We start from the raw sequence: 16898 nt of genomic DNA on the forward strand, positions 1-16898 counted from the left end.
AACATAAAGACAAAAAGAGATCCTATGCCAAACCTCGGATCCTTTCGCCTTCATCAGAAAGATACATTGTGAGCCAGATTCATAACACTATTGCAGAGAGTGCATATAGTATGCCTACAAACTCCATTGAAATGGAGTCCATCCATGTTTTAGACTCGGTGGCAGAATCAGAATCAGAAAACTTTGACAGAGCTGGGGTTGAAGGCCAGGACTGTTTGCTACCAACAGACGATGATATTGAAAAATCCTTTCGGGTGAATCAAGATGGCAGCATGACAGTAGAAATGAAGGTGAGACTGACAATTAAGGAGGAAGAGACACTTCATTGGACAACCACCCTGTCACGCTCCTCTGTATCCGATCAGCTTACTGGGGACAGTTTCCTGGCTCCTGGGCCAGAGCAAGAGATCAAGCTACCTGAATCAGACCATATGGATTTAAGGACCCCTGCTGCTACAACCAAGGGCATCAGTAAGAACAAAGATACCTGCAATGAGGACCCAATTTCAATAAGCAATGGAGTCTATAATCAGAGCAGTTTAAAGGAGGACAATAGTAAAACTCATGAAGATTTAGTATCCCCTTTCAGAACACCTTCCTCAGGTCAGAAACCATCTCAAACAAAGCAGGCCTCTGTGGAGAGCATTACATCGCTGACCGCAGAGGGCTTTAAGGAGGACATTGTTGGTTCATACTTTAGGGAACACTTAGATAATGGAAATTTGACAGAACAGTTTTGTATGCTCAAACACACTAATTCTAGACCTATACCTAAACCCAGAAGAGTTGGCCCAGTGGAAGCAAACAACCACAATATTTCAACATACAAATCAGCTGGAATGACAGAGATCTTTCAGATGGATTCAGATGGGGAGGAGATTAAAGAGACTGTCATGCATATATATGAACAGCAGACCTGTCAGGATAATTTTCTTGCCAACATTTTTGCACAGGGTCTGTCCACATCTGCTGTTAAATATTGCAGGCCAGCAACTTCTGACACTTGTCACCACTCTGCTAACGGTGACTTACAGCCAGAACCATGCAGACCTTCAACAGCATCTGAATCTATTAGCCTCTGGAGATCTGAAAGTATTTCACTCAAATCAAACTTAACTTTTCCGTCACAAAAGTCAGCTCCAATTTATACCCAACCTCTTTCTCAGGAACTAATCAAGAGCCAAAATAAAGACAAAGTCAAAGATGTTAAGACAGAGAGAAGAGTTTCTCCAAAACACAAAGTTACAATTAAACGACTTAAGTCACCAGGTAACAGACGTAAAGAAGGTCAAAGTAAGAAGAACAAACCATTTACTAATGCCAGGCTCATTAGTAAAATTTACGAAAATAAAGCCAAATCAAAAAAAGACATGAGTGAACATAAAAAGAGAACAAGTGCAACTGAAGCTGGCATAGAAAAAGGCCCTTATCAGACAGATGAGTTTAAAACTGAGGCTGCTTTCCCTGAAACAAGGGAAACCTTCACTGAGCAGACTTCATTGTATCAAAAGAAACAGAGAAGAAATTCTATCATGCCACTTCCTGTTATGCCCAATATAGGAAGTAATGGATATGTAGAGGACTGGTTGCAGAAATCTCAGTCTAAACCCCCTCTTTGCCTTGAAGGAGAAAGTGAATCACATATAAAATCAGAGAAACATAACTTGGAGAATGACCCTTGCTTGATGAGTGTTGCAGAGAAGGTTAAGTGTCTAAAAGAGAAACCCAAAGCCTCAAATAATAGTGCAGCACTCCTTCCTGCACTTACACGAAATGGTTCAGTAAGACACAAAGTAAAATGTTTTGAAAACAAAACAGCAGACACACATCACCCTGATACAAATTCAATAAATAACTCTTGGCCCAAAGACTCAAAAGATCTACCAACAGATATCCATACATCAGGATCAAGCATTGTGCATTTTGAGGAGCGTTCAAGTTTTCTGTTAACAGATTGTCCCCCTCCACAAGCTCAAAGCCTGCAAGAGTTCTCGTCTCTGCATGCGATAGACGGCTCTGCAGCCAGCAGCCCCTTATACCGGCTCTCATCTGTGTCTGATATCCATCCATTATCCACAAGTCCTACATCTGACAGGGCCATTTCACCTACTGACCACGCAATAGAGATGATATCATCAATTCAGACTGACAATCCTTTAGAGCTGAGGGAAGCACCATTACAGAGAGCTCCATCTATTAAAAGAGCCCCCTTGGTCAGTAATCTATCTCTTGAAAGGAAAATGTCTCTGAAGAAAGCCTCTTTAGATGAATATACCATACCCAAGGAAAGCGCACCTCTTCACATCCAAACTGTGGCTGATAATTCACTGGGACAAAGCATAGAGCCAAAAGCAGAGAGACTGATATCAAAAAGCATACTTGATTTGAAAAGCAACCCATCCTACTATAGTCCTGCCTCTCCAGCTAGTCTAACATCGGATCACAGAACATCATCCACAAGTGTGTTGTCCAGTGAGGCCCCAAAGACAATCAGACTATCTAATGAGACTGAATTGGTGTCACCTAAACCCAAAAAGGTCAACCTTGTAGGAAGTCCATCTCCAGAGAGAAAACATCAAACTAAGAAAACATTTTCTGAAGTGATGAAAACATCTCAAAAATTACATTCCATCAATGACCAGGCCACTAAAAATTTTTCTCCAAATATTGAAAGAAAAAATAGTACACCACCATCTGCCAGCCCTGCAAGTGAAAAAAGACAAATCCAAAGTAGTAAATCAAAACTATTGAAAAAAACATCTCCATATTCTCAGTCACTGGACTTGGCTTCACCACCTGTCAAACATAAAACAAAAAAGTCTCTTCACAGAAATCTCTCCACTGACAGCGCTTTAGCAGTTACAAGCAAGACGCCAAGAAAAATGTCCTCCCAAAAAAGGACAGAGCAGACACAATTATCACAAGCAAACAAATCAAAACCTGAAGAAACAACAAAGAATTACCTTACAAAAGATGACCATGAGCAGAATACAAAAGTAATATCACAACGTTTCACCATTATTCAAAGAGGACTTGAAAAACTTTGCTTTTCTATTAATACAATCCGCCAGATTAACCAACACAAACAAAATACAAGCAAAGGGGACAGGATTCCAGAGTTTTCCTCCTATGTGAGCTCTACTTTTGGCTCACCATCAAAAGCTCTCCTTGCTTTCTTATCAGTTATGACTCTAAAAGAAATAACTCCTAAACCATATGTAGAGAGGTTTGATGCAAATGATGTAAGCTGTTTAGAGGCTTTGGAAATGATGGATTCCCTTCGAGAAATTGCTAGCATAGATGAGCCTCAGACTTTACAAATGAGTCTATCCCATTTAAGGCAGTCAGCTTCACAATCACTTCTGCAGAGCTGGAAGCGGTTTCAGGAATGTTGTGAAAAGAACAAAAGTTACAGTTCTTCATTAAAGACTAAAGAGATACACAATTCTACCACTAAACTCGAACAACTTGAAGATGTTATTGATCAACTAATGAATAGTCTCGGGATGCCAGAGATACTGAGAAATGAGTTGGCCTCTTTTTCTCTCAGTGCTGAAAGTACATGTGAGAATTATGAAGATGTGACTCATATTAACAACAAAACCCCTACCAATAATATAAAACAGAAGAGCAGTGTCTATGAACTTAACATGTCAGAGAACCAAGAAACAGATAGATATGAATTAGCTACTGCTGAAAACCAGAAGAGTCAAACAGAGGAGATGCTAGATTCAGACTGCTATGTAGAACTTAATGTTGGCAAACCTACAAGTAAAGTTAGGCCAGTCAGTGAGAGTGAGTCTAACAGTGCATCCGACGCTGATAGAATGCTAGTGGTCTACTCAAGTGGTATGGAGGTACACAGTGCTGTTGAAGATTCAGTTACAGATATAGATGAGATTTCAATATCCGAGGATGATTTACAGAATAAAGTAAAAGAACTTAACGTTATTGTTGAAGAACATTTGTCAGATGAAGAACATGAAACTGGTGTAGAAAAACAGCAAACAGGTGTTGATGTTAAAATGAATTTTGAAAATGACAGTGGAAATGATGACAGCAGTTGTGAAGACCATTCGACAAACAATGAAATAACATCAATTGATGAAGAACTATGCTCTGATGAGAATGAAATTAGTTCAGAAAAGCAAACAGGGCTAATGAGTGGATATGTTGGAGAGAGCTGTAACCAGACCAGATTACTTTCTGAAGATGAAAGGATTGAAAACATTGCCAAAAAGTTATGTGATGATGTAATATCTCAGTCTGTTTCTGAGCATGTGACATGTTTGAGAAAAAAAAATGCAAATGGCCTGAGGATAGACATTATGAGTCCATTACAGGAGGTTTCCCCTTTATCTGACAGGAATGAACCCTCCACCGAGTACCCCATGTCCCAGCTGTCCCCTGGCACTCGTTCAGCTCCACAGTCATCCTTATCCTTTAGCTATGACTCCACCAATGTTATAACCAAACAGCCAGAGGGAAACCGGGTCAAATCCATCCGGGAAATGTTTCTTGCAAAAAATGTGTCAGACAATCAAGCAAAGACGAGTCTTAGCTCAAACACATCTGATATGACAGAATTAAGACCAGCTACCTCTGTTAGTGGAGGCTATCAGTCTCAGTCCTCAAGTGAGCTTTCTGGTGGTGAAGATGACTCTTCACGCAAATCTATTACCAAAGGTTTTGTAATGAGGACAATTGAAAGACTGTACGGCAAAAAAGAGTCCCCTACCAAGCTGGATAAAGGAGAAAGGCCACTGTCAGCTCAAAAACAAAAAAATAAGGATCAGACAAATATATTTTCCCCTTTTCATGCTACACGGTCCAAAACTGTGTCTGAACTGTCCTACTTCAATTCTTCAACTGCAATAGATGCAATAAGTGAAGCTACTAGATGCATAGCTTTTAATGCACAGGTTGGTCCTGCAGACAGTGTTCTTGTTGATAATGGGCATTTGTTTTTACAAGAGAGTCCAATACTCAGAAAGTCTGTTTCAGATCCAGTTGCAATACATCAAAATGTGACAATTGCTACTCAGGAAGAGCAACAACCATGCAAAGACACAGAGGAGAAGACGCCATATTTGCTCTTCAAAACTGACTCTGAAGATGAACGAAAGTTACTGTCAAGGAAATGCACATATTTTTCTTTGCCTCATGCAAATGACTCTGACGCTGTCCAAGAGGAAGAATCTGTTGGTAACGTTAATATTAAAGGTGACATTAGTTGTGAGCTTAAAGACATTCCAGAGTGCACAAAGATGCAGCCAGAGAAAAATGGAAAACTCCCTGGTGGTGTGACAGATTTCAAAATGATGGATAATAAAGTCCATCCTCTGGCTGATGTGCCTCCTGCTGAGGAGGCTGTTGTAGTTCAGCCAGTCAGAGGTCAAGGTGTCATGAGCAGAAGGGTCCAAGAGCCTGATATGTTGGACATTTTGTATAATTTCTGTGGAGAGCATTGCCCGATATTGTGAAAATGTTTTTTTCCCCTGCATTTAAATATGGAAAAAGATACAACAATCATTTTTAAATTTTGAGTCATTGAAATATAATGTTGTTGGTGCCTATTTTAATGTTGCCATAAAGCTTTGGCATTAAAATGTGTAAATAACAAAGGCCCGAGGATAGAGTAAAGTTTATTGAGGTATATACTGGAAACAGTCTGAATATTGTCACATTTTATTTGCCATGCAAACCTAAGAGCAGCTCTTTCTTCTTATAGATTGCTTGTCAACTGGACAAGTATTGAGAGCATTACTGTAATCTTGTTTTAAACTCTTAAAACAGATCAAGTCCCCACAGATGTCAGGCAACAAGGCCAATCCCCACTACACTGTGAACAGGTCAGCTCATGGTGGTGTTTGGCTCAGGCTTTTTCTTATTGTATTTACTGTAACAGAAAAGTTCCACAGTATCATTTTGTAAAACTTGCAAATGTATTTCTAAATACTTTAATTATTTTTTTTATGTAATTATGTAGTTGTGAATATCCAATGTGGCAGCTGTTTCACCTTTGTCCTTTTAATGTAATAAAACATTTTTACGTACATCATTTCATTTGTTTGTCTCAGTGAAGAAATCAAATAAATAAAATTCATCAGTAAGTGAATACATAATTAAAACTTTAAAGACTCCTTCTGAAGAGAGGGAATTGTTTCACAGCTGATGACTATCAGGCCCCTGAGGACCAGCAGAGACTTCTATTTTCTCACCCTGTCCCTGAGGAAGTATCAGTGTTGTTCTAAGGTTGTTTTGGTCCACAGAAGTAGCCATCAAGCTGAACTCTGTTGTGACAGGAGCATCAAGGAATGCACTGTTACTGGTGCACTCTGCCTCTCCACTACAAAGACCACAGAAAATACAAGTCATATGCAGGGCTTGACATCTCTACTCTAGCCAACTCTCCAAATAGTCTTGGCCAATAAGTTTACTTGCGCTAGTGACCACTATGGTCTGTTGCGTTGTATGTGTTAGGCCTACTCTTTATTGCACAGGTTGCACAGGTGAATTAGGCTTGGTGAGGACTACCTTAGCTGGAGGATTTTAACTATTGTGATTGTTTGGGTTGATTAGCAAAACTGGACTGCCCAGAGGAAACCCACACAGACACTAGGAGAAACATACATACTCTGCCCAGAAAGAAACCTTGTAGAGATGAGTGCTAACTATGCAGCCATTGTGCCATTGTGGGGCTACCATTTATGGTATTAAACAGTACGTCATGTATAGATTTGATTGATGATCTTAAATGTACAGTAATTCCAACTCAAGGAAGCCAGTGAAAGAATTCCAGCACGAGTGCTCTCTTATAGTTATTTATTTTGTTGTTGCATTTTGAAACAGTTGAAAGCTTTTATAGTTTTTAGTGCACAATATCGATTGTAGAAACAATCTTTAAGAAAAAGTCAAGGTGTTTTTGAATAATCACAATTCTTTCTCAGTGTGGCTGGTAAAATGGCTTGTAACAATTCAAATTAAAGAAAAAACTAAATAACGTGAAGGATAAACATTTATAATAAGTATAAAGAAACAATTAAACAATGTAATTTTTGTTGTTTTTTTATTTAAATAAATATTTACATAACAGCTTTGTATAAACCATTTTTTCATACACAACACATCTTTCTAAAAACGCCTTTACAAGAAAGAAGAAAATTAGGGATGGATTACAGTAAGTATAACTAATCTGGTGACAGAGGTTCAGTTCAACCTCACCTTGATCGCTGAGCAATATTCCCCTTGCATTTATCAACCCCTGAGCCATAAGGCCACACCATTTTCAATCAGATATAGAAGTATGCATACATCTACATGATAATTTGACATACATCATAATTCATTGTAACTAAATAATAGGAAGATGTTAATCTACATGGATTTAAGTAACTGCCATATTGCTTGGCTTAGAACATATAGGTAGAAAACTAAACGACTAATCAAAAAAATATATATAAAATTATAAACATCACATTAATCATTCAGGCACAAACAAAGCAAAAGAGAGCATTAGTGAAGCAAAGGATGCCACTAATGTTAGGCTACAATGCCATGCTAAATGATACACGGTTTATGGCTCAGATCATAAACTGAACATTTCAGGTAAAGAAATGAAAGCACATAATGAATGCCCGGTGAGAGTCCTACATTACATCACTACATTTCCACTGTGTTTTAAAATTTCATCAAAAACAAAATATAGGTTATAGTGAATCCTTTATATAAGAAATGTTAAAACAGGACCAATCTGAGAAATTTGAAAATTATCTGCCCAATATGCACTATGTAGCTGTGGTTATATCCTAAAACATGATCAGAGGAGAGATCAAAATAAACTGGAAAACATACAAATGTCCATGTATGCATACATGTGATGCAATAGTTGAGTACAATCTATAAATTTAATTTTGTTGGGGGAAAAATCTATTGCTGTGGTATCATGCATTAAAACAATACTAAAATATTTGTTACTCGAAAAGTTTTGCCAGAATATGAAGTGTGTGATTAAAGGGTGAATTTAAAATTGTTTCAAACAACGTCTTGTTGTTTTAATCCTGAGAATTAAGCCAATGAATATCCTCCACAAATAGTATTATGCCGACTTCAAAAACACAAACTGAATTGTTAAGTTGTTAAATGGTCCGGTCCCATTTTCCAGTGAGAGTCTCAATGAGAACTATAGTTGCCTGATTGAGAGCTGTTATACTTTTTCAGTTTTGGCCTGTGTTGCAGGAGTCCCATTCACAAAGTTATAAACCAAAAATTGAGAAGTGCCAAAATAATGTGTGGCAAAAAGTTTCCCATCGGGAGTAGGGTCAGAGAAAGCAATCTCATCTTTGCTCAGGTTAGAACCATATATGAAGTTGTTCCTGCATAGAGATAGAAAACATCTTATTGTTAAGCTTATAAATAACAAAAAAGATATACATATATATAAATAACTTACCTGAGGCAGTCAAGCATGCGCGAGGCAATTCCCTGGCGTCTCATGGTGCTGACAACCCAAATGCGGCTGATACCACAAATGGCCGGCTCAGCAGTGGTAGAGCAGCACCATGCTCGCTGTCTCTCAAACATCACCTTCTCCCCCTCTGAACCAGACGGGGCAGGCTCTTCGATCACTCTGTAGCCCTACAATTATTCCCACAAAAAAAAAAAAAAAAAAATTCAACATGCCATGTATTATACTTATACTAAATAATTAGTGCACAGTTCAATACCTCATTAATGTGCTCGGCTATGAGGCACCCAGCAACTTTCTTGTCATTGGAAATGAAGAGGAACGTTTTAGTCTTTGAGGGACACTTTGACTCCACCTGCTGGAAGCCAAGGTCATTGTCCACCATCTCTCTGATTTCCTCAATCTAAATAGGAAAATAACATAATAGTTTGGACAAATAAATACTTTCTGCTCAATACAGTGGATTTTACATCTGATTACCTTCTTTAGGGCATATTTTGGATCATCTGGCAGAACAAGGATTATTTTTCCATCAGGAAACTCAGATAAAATCCTTTCCTTTTTCCATCCCTATGGAAACGAGACAGTGTACTAATAATTACACAGTAGGTACAAGTAGTTCCATGCCAACTGTGTTACTTAAAACTATTTTAGATTGTTTATCTGAAGTTTATTAGCACCAATTTGGTTTGTTCTAAAACATGCGGTTGTACTGAAATGACAGAAGTTGTTACATCACAATTTGCATCTTACCACATATTTGACAGCGCTAATGAACTGGTTATGAAACAGTAAATGTTGAGATTCATCCTCTGGATTAGCAGCAGAGTAGAGCATCCCACACACACTGCATGCCACTGGTCCAAAATGCTTTTGCCCTGCATCCTATAAAAGAGACAGAATTATCATACTGGATTTAGTCAGATTACATAAAAATAAAAAGGCAATAGAACCCCTTACAATTATAGTCTGCGTGCCATCTTTGTCAGCTTCCTTTAGTTTTTTTATTTCTTTCTGAAGACTAGCATCAGACATGGGAGACTCAATATTTGGACTGTAAAAAACATATAACATTAATTAAATCACTAAGACAAGGGCATTTCAATTTGCTATTTAAATTACTTACTCTTGACAGAGTTTTGAGGCTTTCAAGTCTGCTTCTTCTGATTCAGTTTTATTCACTGACTGGACACAGGGAGCTGTCATATCCTGGACTGGAATGACTGCAAAAAAGTTACAAAAATATGTGAAGCTCAAATCCTATTAACATTATATAACATTATTAATGATTAAAAATGTATATCGGAAAGAATGACAAGGATGTATAATAATACCTTCTTTGTTTTCTTCAGACTTCTGTGAATCAACGCAGTCTTCTTTAGGAAGAACAGGTGCTAAAGGAACATCCTCTGTAGCCTAAGTAAAAAGGGTAAAAAATCAGCATGGCTGTAAACAAAAGGAGGAGGTGGTCAGTTGGATATACGGTACCTTGCATTTGGCAGGATCTGCTGCATCATCTGGAGGAGCAGTAGCAGGTGTTGTTTCAGATGTGGCAGGCTGATCTACAGACGAAGTGGTCTCCTTCTCCGAGGTTGTACTTGAGAGTATAACCTGGGTTGACGAGGCTGCTGACTTGGATGGAGTTGGAGCTACAACAACTTTTGACTGAGGGCTTGTCGAGGCAGGAGTTTTCTGTAGCACTTCAGTTGTGGGTAAGAGCTTTGATGACGATGGAGTTACATGTGTGCCTTTTGACAGTGCCTGTGCTGCTGAAGGGTTAGCCAGATCACTGGAGGCTGGCTTTGTCTGACCTGAGATCCGTCCAGCAGGTGTCAGAACTTTGGGCTTCAACTGGTTTGAAGGTTGTGTTGAAACAGTGGGTTTTAAAGGAGTGGTGGACTGGGAAGCTGGTCTTGATTGAACATTAGGCCTCATCTGGTGAGTGGGCTTAGCCTGAGGACATGCTTTTGGAGGAGGAACTGGGTCATCGTCCAGTTCAAAGTCATCAGGAGAATACTTGGGTCTGGGTTTGTACGGCTTATACTCTATCTTCAAACTTTGACTATTAAGGCCATTTGGCATGGGAGGTGGAACAGCAGGGAGGACTTTTTTAGATGTGACTTTGCTTTTTGTTGCTGGTGCAGGCGTAGAAGCAGCTTTTGAAGATTCAATTTTACTGATGCGAGAGGACTTACGAAGCTCACGAAGCTCAGGTTTGGCAGGATCTGCTTTTGAGTCTTTCATTTCAGCTTTTGAGTCCTCCTTTTGAGGAGATTCATGTTTATCGGCTTCAGGTTTTTCTTCTGTTGCTGCTTTTGCAGGTCCAGTTTGAGAAATTTCCACTTTGGCTGGTTCGCTTACAGGTGTTTCAGGCTTAGACATCTCAACTAGAGGCTCCTCAGAGTTAGCAGCACATTTGCTTGGTGATGAGAGTTCCGGTGAAGGTGGTTTAGACAAAACAGCCACAGGCTGTGATACAGTGGCTGCATTATCCATACCAAATGAAGAAAATGACATTGATGCTTGCCAGTCCATGTCAGAAAACATTTGATTTGCTTGGTCAGTCTTGAGCTTCTTCACTCTAGCCCATGACATTTTTTCTCGCTGTAGCTCAACTTGTCTCAATCTTTGATATCTAGTAAGTTTCTTTTTCTCGTGAGCTTTGAGTGGAACAGTAACTTGTGATGTAAAGAACCTCCGTTTTGGTGGTTCTGATATGGCCTTCGTCTCCTCTGCATTTGTGGTAGAGGTCTGAATTACAGTGTTGTTTTCAGTGGGTGTGATTGAAGTTGAGCTCACCTCTACACTTTCTGGAACTGGACCCATAGCATCCCCTGGCTCCTCCTCTTGGCTATTAACAGGTGGACTTTCATTTGTGCTGGCCTCACTTTTAGCTGCAGCCACAGCTGCTGCTTGCTTCTCCTCTTCAATTTTCTTTAGAAGCATGCTGTCTGTAGCTATGTCTTCTGCTATTTCTTGGCACAAGGCTAATAGGTTGAGTTGCTCTCTCCTTGCTTGTCTCTTAGATGCAGCAGCCTTTTGCTCTGCAAGAGCCGCAAGGCGAGCTTTTGTCCTGGCCTGTGTATTCATTTCTTGCTTCTTAGGTTTTTCAGGCTCTTTTTTCTCTACAGTGGTGATGTCCTTTGTTACAGTTTCCAAAGAGGCTATTTCTCTATTTGTCTCATTACCCGTTTCTTTGTTTTTCTCATCACCAGTGTCTTTACTTGTCTCATCACCAGTTGTTTTACTTATCAAATCATTTTCATCTGTCTTTTTAGGTTCTTCTTCAGATGCAAATTCTTGAGGTTTCTCAATTATAGAAATGTCACTGTCCTCTTCTTGCTCCTCTTCTGCCACAACTATCTCACGTCCAATCTCAATATCCTCTAAAATCTGGCATTCAGGTGGCATCATATTAACATCAATTGGTTGGGTGACATCTGACCCAAAGTTGGCTGGAGTCACTTCCATCATGTCAGTAGGTTGAGAAGAGATACCAATTTGCTCAACTTGTTCAGTTTTCTCCAAATGTGTCTCAGTATCCATTGTCTCCTGTGTGCTTTCACTTGTAACACTTGTTTGCTGTACCTCATCTATAATGCTTTCAGGATTTGCTCGAATCTCTTCTGACAGCCCTGATTCAGCCACAGCTTGAGTAATGATGTCGTAGTGAATTGCTGTGTCTGGTACAGGCTCTAATATAACATACTCTTCACACGTGGCATCAGCTTCCTGATTTCCTTCTGTAGTAAATGTAATTGTAGCTGCTTCTGTGTCTTTGACAGCTTCAGGTCCAGTGACCTCTTGCACTTGTTCAGTAAACACTGAGACAGGGACTAAATCTGAGACACTCTCTTCACTCTGCTCTTCTGTGTTCTCCAACTGACCATCTGGTGCATCTTCACTTACACTAGTCACTGAAACACTCACATCCTGCATGCCATTACTTTGTTCTAACTGCTCAATGGCTGTGCTCCGTTCCACCCTGTGAATTTCAGCTGCAGTGTGAGCCTCAGATATTAATTGTTGATCTGAATATTGTTCATTTTTAAGTTGCTGGTTATTCAGTTTGCAAATTTCCTCATTCTGTGATGCAGAAGATAAAACAACTGTCTGCATACGTTGCGATTCTGTTTGGTTGTCCAAAACATTTTCGCTCCTGATGAATTCATCATTTTGAAAACTCTTGCCATTTACTTTAAAGTCTTCAACAGGGGGAATGATAGAATTTTCTGGAGGCACACTTGCAATTTCAGCAACTGCATAGCCATCTGAAACAACCATTTCTTTGTCAGTAGTTAATGCTGACACACTATAAATGATCTGTGAAGTATCAGTTATGTCTGCATGCACCTGCCTAACTGTACCATTGTTTTCTGGCAGTGAAGGAACCTCTCCATCTGTGGTACTTTCTGGACTGCTAATAGGCTCATATACTATCTGATTTTCATTTGTCTTAAGGTCAGACTCAGTGTTTATCATATTAGGTTCTTCTACACTGTGAACATCCTCTTGCTTATAACCAGCATTATTAGTCTTCTCATTGCCTTGTACGTCTGTATTAAGGAGCAATTGTTGTGTCAAATCATTGGCATCAATTTCTCTCTCATTAGTTTCTGTAACATCTGCCATACATTCAGTTTCTTGTGATTCACTAATTACAGAATTATCTTCCATAGTATCCACAACAACTGACTCAGTTTGCATTTGCTCAGCCTCTATAACCTCAGAATGAGACAGATGTCCCTGAACTTCACGTAAAAAGACCACTGAATGCTCAGCTTCTTCTGCTACCATAACTGAAGGTATTACTTTAATCTCTTCTGGTACTGTAATAATTTGTTTATCCACATTTTCAGTCATAACGTCATTGTCTTCTGTAGTGTCTTGCTCTGTAAGTTGAACTTCCATAGCAATGGTATCTGCACAGTCTGTGTCAACTTCTTTGATGTTAATATTATTTGCATCTCTGATCTCAGAGTCAGAGGTAGCAACCTCTCGACCATCATTAGTGTTAAGTTCAACTGTGGATGTCGGTATAGAAATATCCTCTGACGCTGCTGTGGTTTGTACATCGGTTGTTGTATAATATTCAGTAACAACCTCTTCAGAATGGTCAGTAAAGGCATTACTGATAAAACTTTCTTGAATATCCTCCGCTTGCCTTGTCAAGGAATTTGTGCTCTGGTATGATACAACTGTAGAACTTATTTCTTCAGATGGTATAATTATCTGATTATCTGAGTCTACAATTTCTACACTTCCAATATTTTGAATCATTACAGTTTGTGTTTCACGTAAAGCATCAGTCACATCTGGACACATTTCCACTAAAGGTGGTAAAACCCCATCTCTTTTTGTTGCAGAATTCATCGGTGATAATAAATTTGGTTGTGTGTCTGCGTTATTGTTTCCAATGACAGTGGAACATTCAATTTGATCATCTACAGTCAGTACAGACGTCTCACTGACTTCACGGTACTGTGAGCACATTTTGGATGGTGAAGCAGTTACTTCAGGAGGGGATATTGTGTGTGGACTTACAGGAAAAACAGCAGCAAGTTCTTCCTTAGACTTTACTGTGAAAGTTTCATTCTCATTTTTGTTTGATAAATATGTGCTATGCTCACTTTCCACTGAATTCTCAATGTTTACAGCTACAACAACTTCTTGGTGTATAATTTCAGATGATTCAGGATAATCAGTGGTTTTGGTTTGATGTGACACCATCTCTCCCTGTAGTTCAAATGTGTCTACCTCAGGTTCCTTATAATACTGATCATCATTTATCTGGACGTCGCTCTGTACATCTACTGTCGGCACTGAACAAAGCCTTTGTGTTTCAGCAGAGTTTGCAGTCATCTCATCATTTTGTGACACTGAATATTCACCTACATTTTCGGACATACCTGAAGCAGGTTCAATAACATCATGAATACAGTGAGATTCCACATAATGTGAAGTAGAGAAACTTTCCGTTTGCCCATCTCCTTGCCTTTCACAGCTTTGTATTTCCACTGCTGCAGAGTTTATCTCCTCTGAAAACCCAGTGGGAATTTCAACACTGATCTGTCCGTTCAATATAGTGACATCTTCAATACAAGGTTTTTCTTTTTCCATAAGAGAGTCCTTTATAGCTCTTGGAGTGAAGTCATTAACTCTGTCATTATCCTGGTCTTCTAATTCCTTGCTAGATGACTTTTCATTTGACATTAGATTCTGTAAGCCACACTCATTGCTAGATGTTACCATTTCCACCTTTTCTTCTGTGTCATTTTTATGCATCTTATCTGTAATTTGATTACCAGCATCAGAGTTGTTAGTAAAGTCATTAGACACTTGGTCATGCATCTGTTCAATTTTAAGAGATTCTTCAAAGGTGAATTGAACAGTGCTGTCCGTTTGCACTAAATTTGCAACACTTTCAGTGTGCCCCTCGGGAATACTGCTTACAGCTAGAGATTGTTCAGGTTCAGAAGGTTTTTTATTCATTAATGGATGACTTATTGTAAAATGTGTCTCTTCAACCAGTGTTTTGTGATCTTTTTCGTTTGTATGCCATTTGACATCCTGTTCAAACTCTTCTGTAACTGGCACAGTAGGGACTTCAATTAAAACCTCCTCCTGTACTGCTGTTACAGTATCTACTCTTCCAATCTCTTTTGGATTAACATTTTCAACTGGACATAATGCCTTTTCAGGAATTAGTAGTGTTTTATTTTCAAATTCCTTTTCACTTTGAGGCTCTGAACTTGTCTCATCTTTCTCTTCGCAAACAGATGCAACAACACATGTCCCATTGTCCAATGAATCTGAGGCTGAATCGATTATAATATCATCTGTTTTTTGACTTTCTCGTACATGCACCTTTGAACAGTTGCTAGGTTCAGCTTCACATTTAGTGCTTCTTTCTGTTGATTCTGTGATGGTTGCTTTTTGTGACTCTGGAACTGAACTTTTAAATTCTTGTATAATGTTACCCTCCTGATCTGTCTCAGTAATTTCTGATATTCTCCCATAACTGTGGTCTGCTTGTACAGGACCTGAAGGAGAACAGGGCAGTTCTTCATTTGGTACAGACAATATTTCTTCAGCCATAGCTTTGTTAGAATATTGTATGATGCAGAGGGCTTTATCACTGCCACCGCTCATCCTGATGAAATCTTTATTACAACTACCAATACTTGCCTCTTCAGACTCTGTCAGTGTTGTCTGCATCGGGGAGATGTTGGACTTGGATTCCTCTGAGGAAACTGTAGAAAAGGCACTTGAGGAAAAAAGCTTGGCTTTTTTGAAAGGTGGGTCAGATACTGATTCACTGGAGTCTGACAAAGGAGAACTAGGCCTTGAATTATTTCCCCCAGGTGAAGGAGACAGTTTTTTCTTGGTCCTTGGGGCTGCTGTTCTTTCTGGTGAATTGTCAGTGCCCAGGATAGATGCCACTTTAGATGGCATGGCGTCTCCATCTTCATCCAACTTCCTAATCTTGGACTCAGATTCTGGTGGTGATAATTCCCTTTTTGAGGCAGGCATTTCTACAAAAACAAACAAAAGTCAGCATATATTTGAAACAGCAAGAATGTTTGTAAGGACCCTGTTTTGGTGGCATTGGTTGTTTTCACTAATAAACACAAACTGGTGGACATTGTATTAGAAGTACACACGTAGGCTAGGGGTATATGGCAGAATGTACTGACATACCTAAAACATTTATATCCATAGCTAAAGAACATTTTTGTGGAGACCGATTTTGTAAACATGCAGCTGCGCTGGCTAACAAGAAACGTAAACAGTAAAAATTGCGGGTAGCAAATCACGCAATCTGCAGTCTAAACCGTCACATTTTTGGGCTATCTCTGTCAGACCTTTCATTTGCAACATTTATTTGGCATTTACCTTTGTCACACAAAGTTATAGAGTCAGAAATGATGAGTTAGCTTGCTCCCTGAGGCTTGAGTGCTAGCTCAGGTCCTCAGTGATGGAGCTAGCGCTAGCAGCAGCTTGCAACAAATGAGCGGAACGACTATCGCCGTTCCAGGTCAAAAAGCTGCATCCATTGTGATAAAACCGGGAGTCTGAACAGCACTTCCAATAATATTAGCTATAGCAAAACTACAGACCAACATTATTAAACAACAAAACTCACTTTGATGTTTTCCTTTTCAACGCCAGCTGTTTTTTTCTTGTGAATAAAAAATTAACTGTACTTCCGGAGGAAAAGGGCGGAAGTGACGTTGCTGTCCTAAACAATTCGTTTTTTTTTTTTTTTTTAAACTTCAACAAATGAATGAATGTAACTCAAATCAAATGTATTTATTTTTGAAAATATGCAAAAATAAATAAAAAGAAAAGATATTACTTGAGTAAACTATAAGTTTCTATTACACAAATAAGTTTAAACCTTATTCAATTAAATGTTTTATTATAGTAC

At 39.0% G+C, this 16898-nt stretch overlaps 1 protein-coding gene across 2 annotated transcripts; it reads right to left on the reverse strand.

Moving 5' to 3' along the window:
* Positions 1–7052: 7052 nt before the first annotated feature.
* On the reverse strand, positions 7053–16700 carry LOC110170058 (uncharacterized). Of its 2 annotated transcripts, none has more exons than XM_020935682.2 (10): positions 16614–16700; positions 9956–16002; positions 9802–9883; positions 9594–9690; positions 9428–9521; positions 9221–9352; positions 8948–9037; positions 8727–8870; positions 8453–8637; positions 7053–8375 (listed from the first exon to the last, which is right to left on the reverse strand). In XM_020935682.2, exons 2-10 carry the CDS (start codon positions 15998–16000, stop codon positions 8207–8209), a joined length of 7038 nt encoding a protein of 2345 aa, XP_020791341.2. In that variant the 5' UTR covers positions 16001–16002; positions 16614–16700; the 3' UTR covers positions 7053–8206. The 2 variants fall into 2 exon arrangements, with proteins under 2 accessions (XP_020791341.2, XP_055006688.1); XM_055150713.1 differs by lacking the exon at positions 16614–16700 and adding an exon at positions 16364–16562.
* Positions 16701–16898: the final 198 nt, after the last annotated feature.

This window comes from Boleophthalmus pectinirostris, unplaced genomic scaffold (assembly GCF_026225935.1).
Source record: "Boleophthalmus pectinirostris isolate CB_2022bp ecotype Guang Dong unplaced genomic scaffold, ASM2622593v1 HiC_scaffold_15, whole genome shotgun sequence".
In the NCBI taxonomy this organism is placed as follows: Eukaryota; Metazoa; Chordata; class Actinopteri; order Gobiiformes; family Gobiidae; genus Boleophthalmus; species Boleophthalmus pectinirostris.

Bases quoted from the DNA above. Each gene is read 5' to 3' on its own strand.
- LOC110170058 (XM_020935682.2), bottom strand. From the start codon at position 16,000: ATGCCTGCCTCAAAAAGGGAATTATCACCACCAGAATCTGAGTCCAAG. The intron at 9,884-9,955 runs GTACCGTATATC...CTTTTTACTTAG, and splicing joins CAGATCCTGCCAAATGCAAG to GCTACAGAGGATGTTCCTTT. The intron at 9,691-9,801 runs GTATTATTATAC...ACTTTTTTGCAG, and splicing joins GTCTGAAGAAAACAAAGAAG to TCATTCCAGTCCAGGATATG.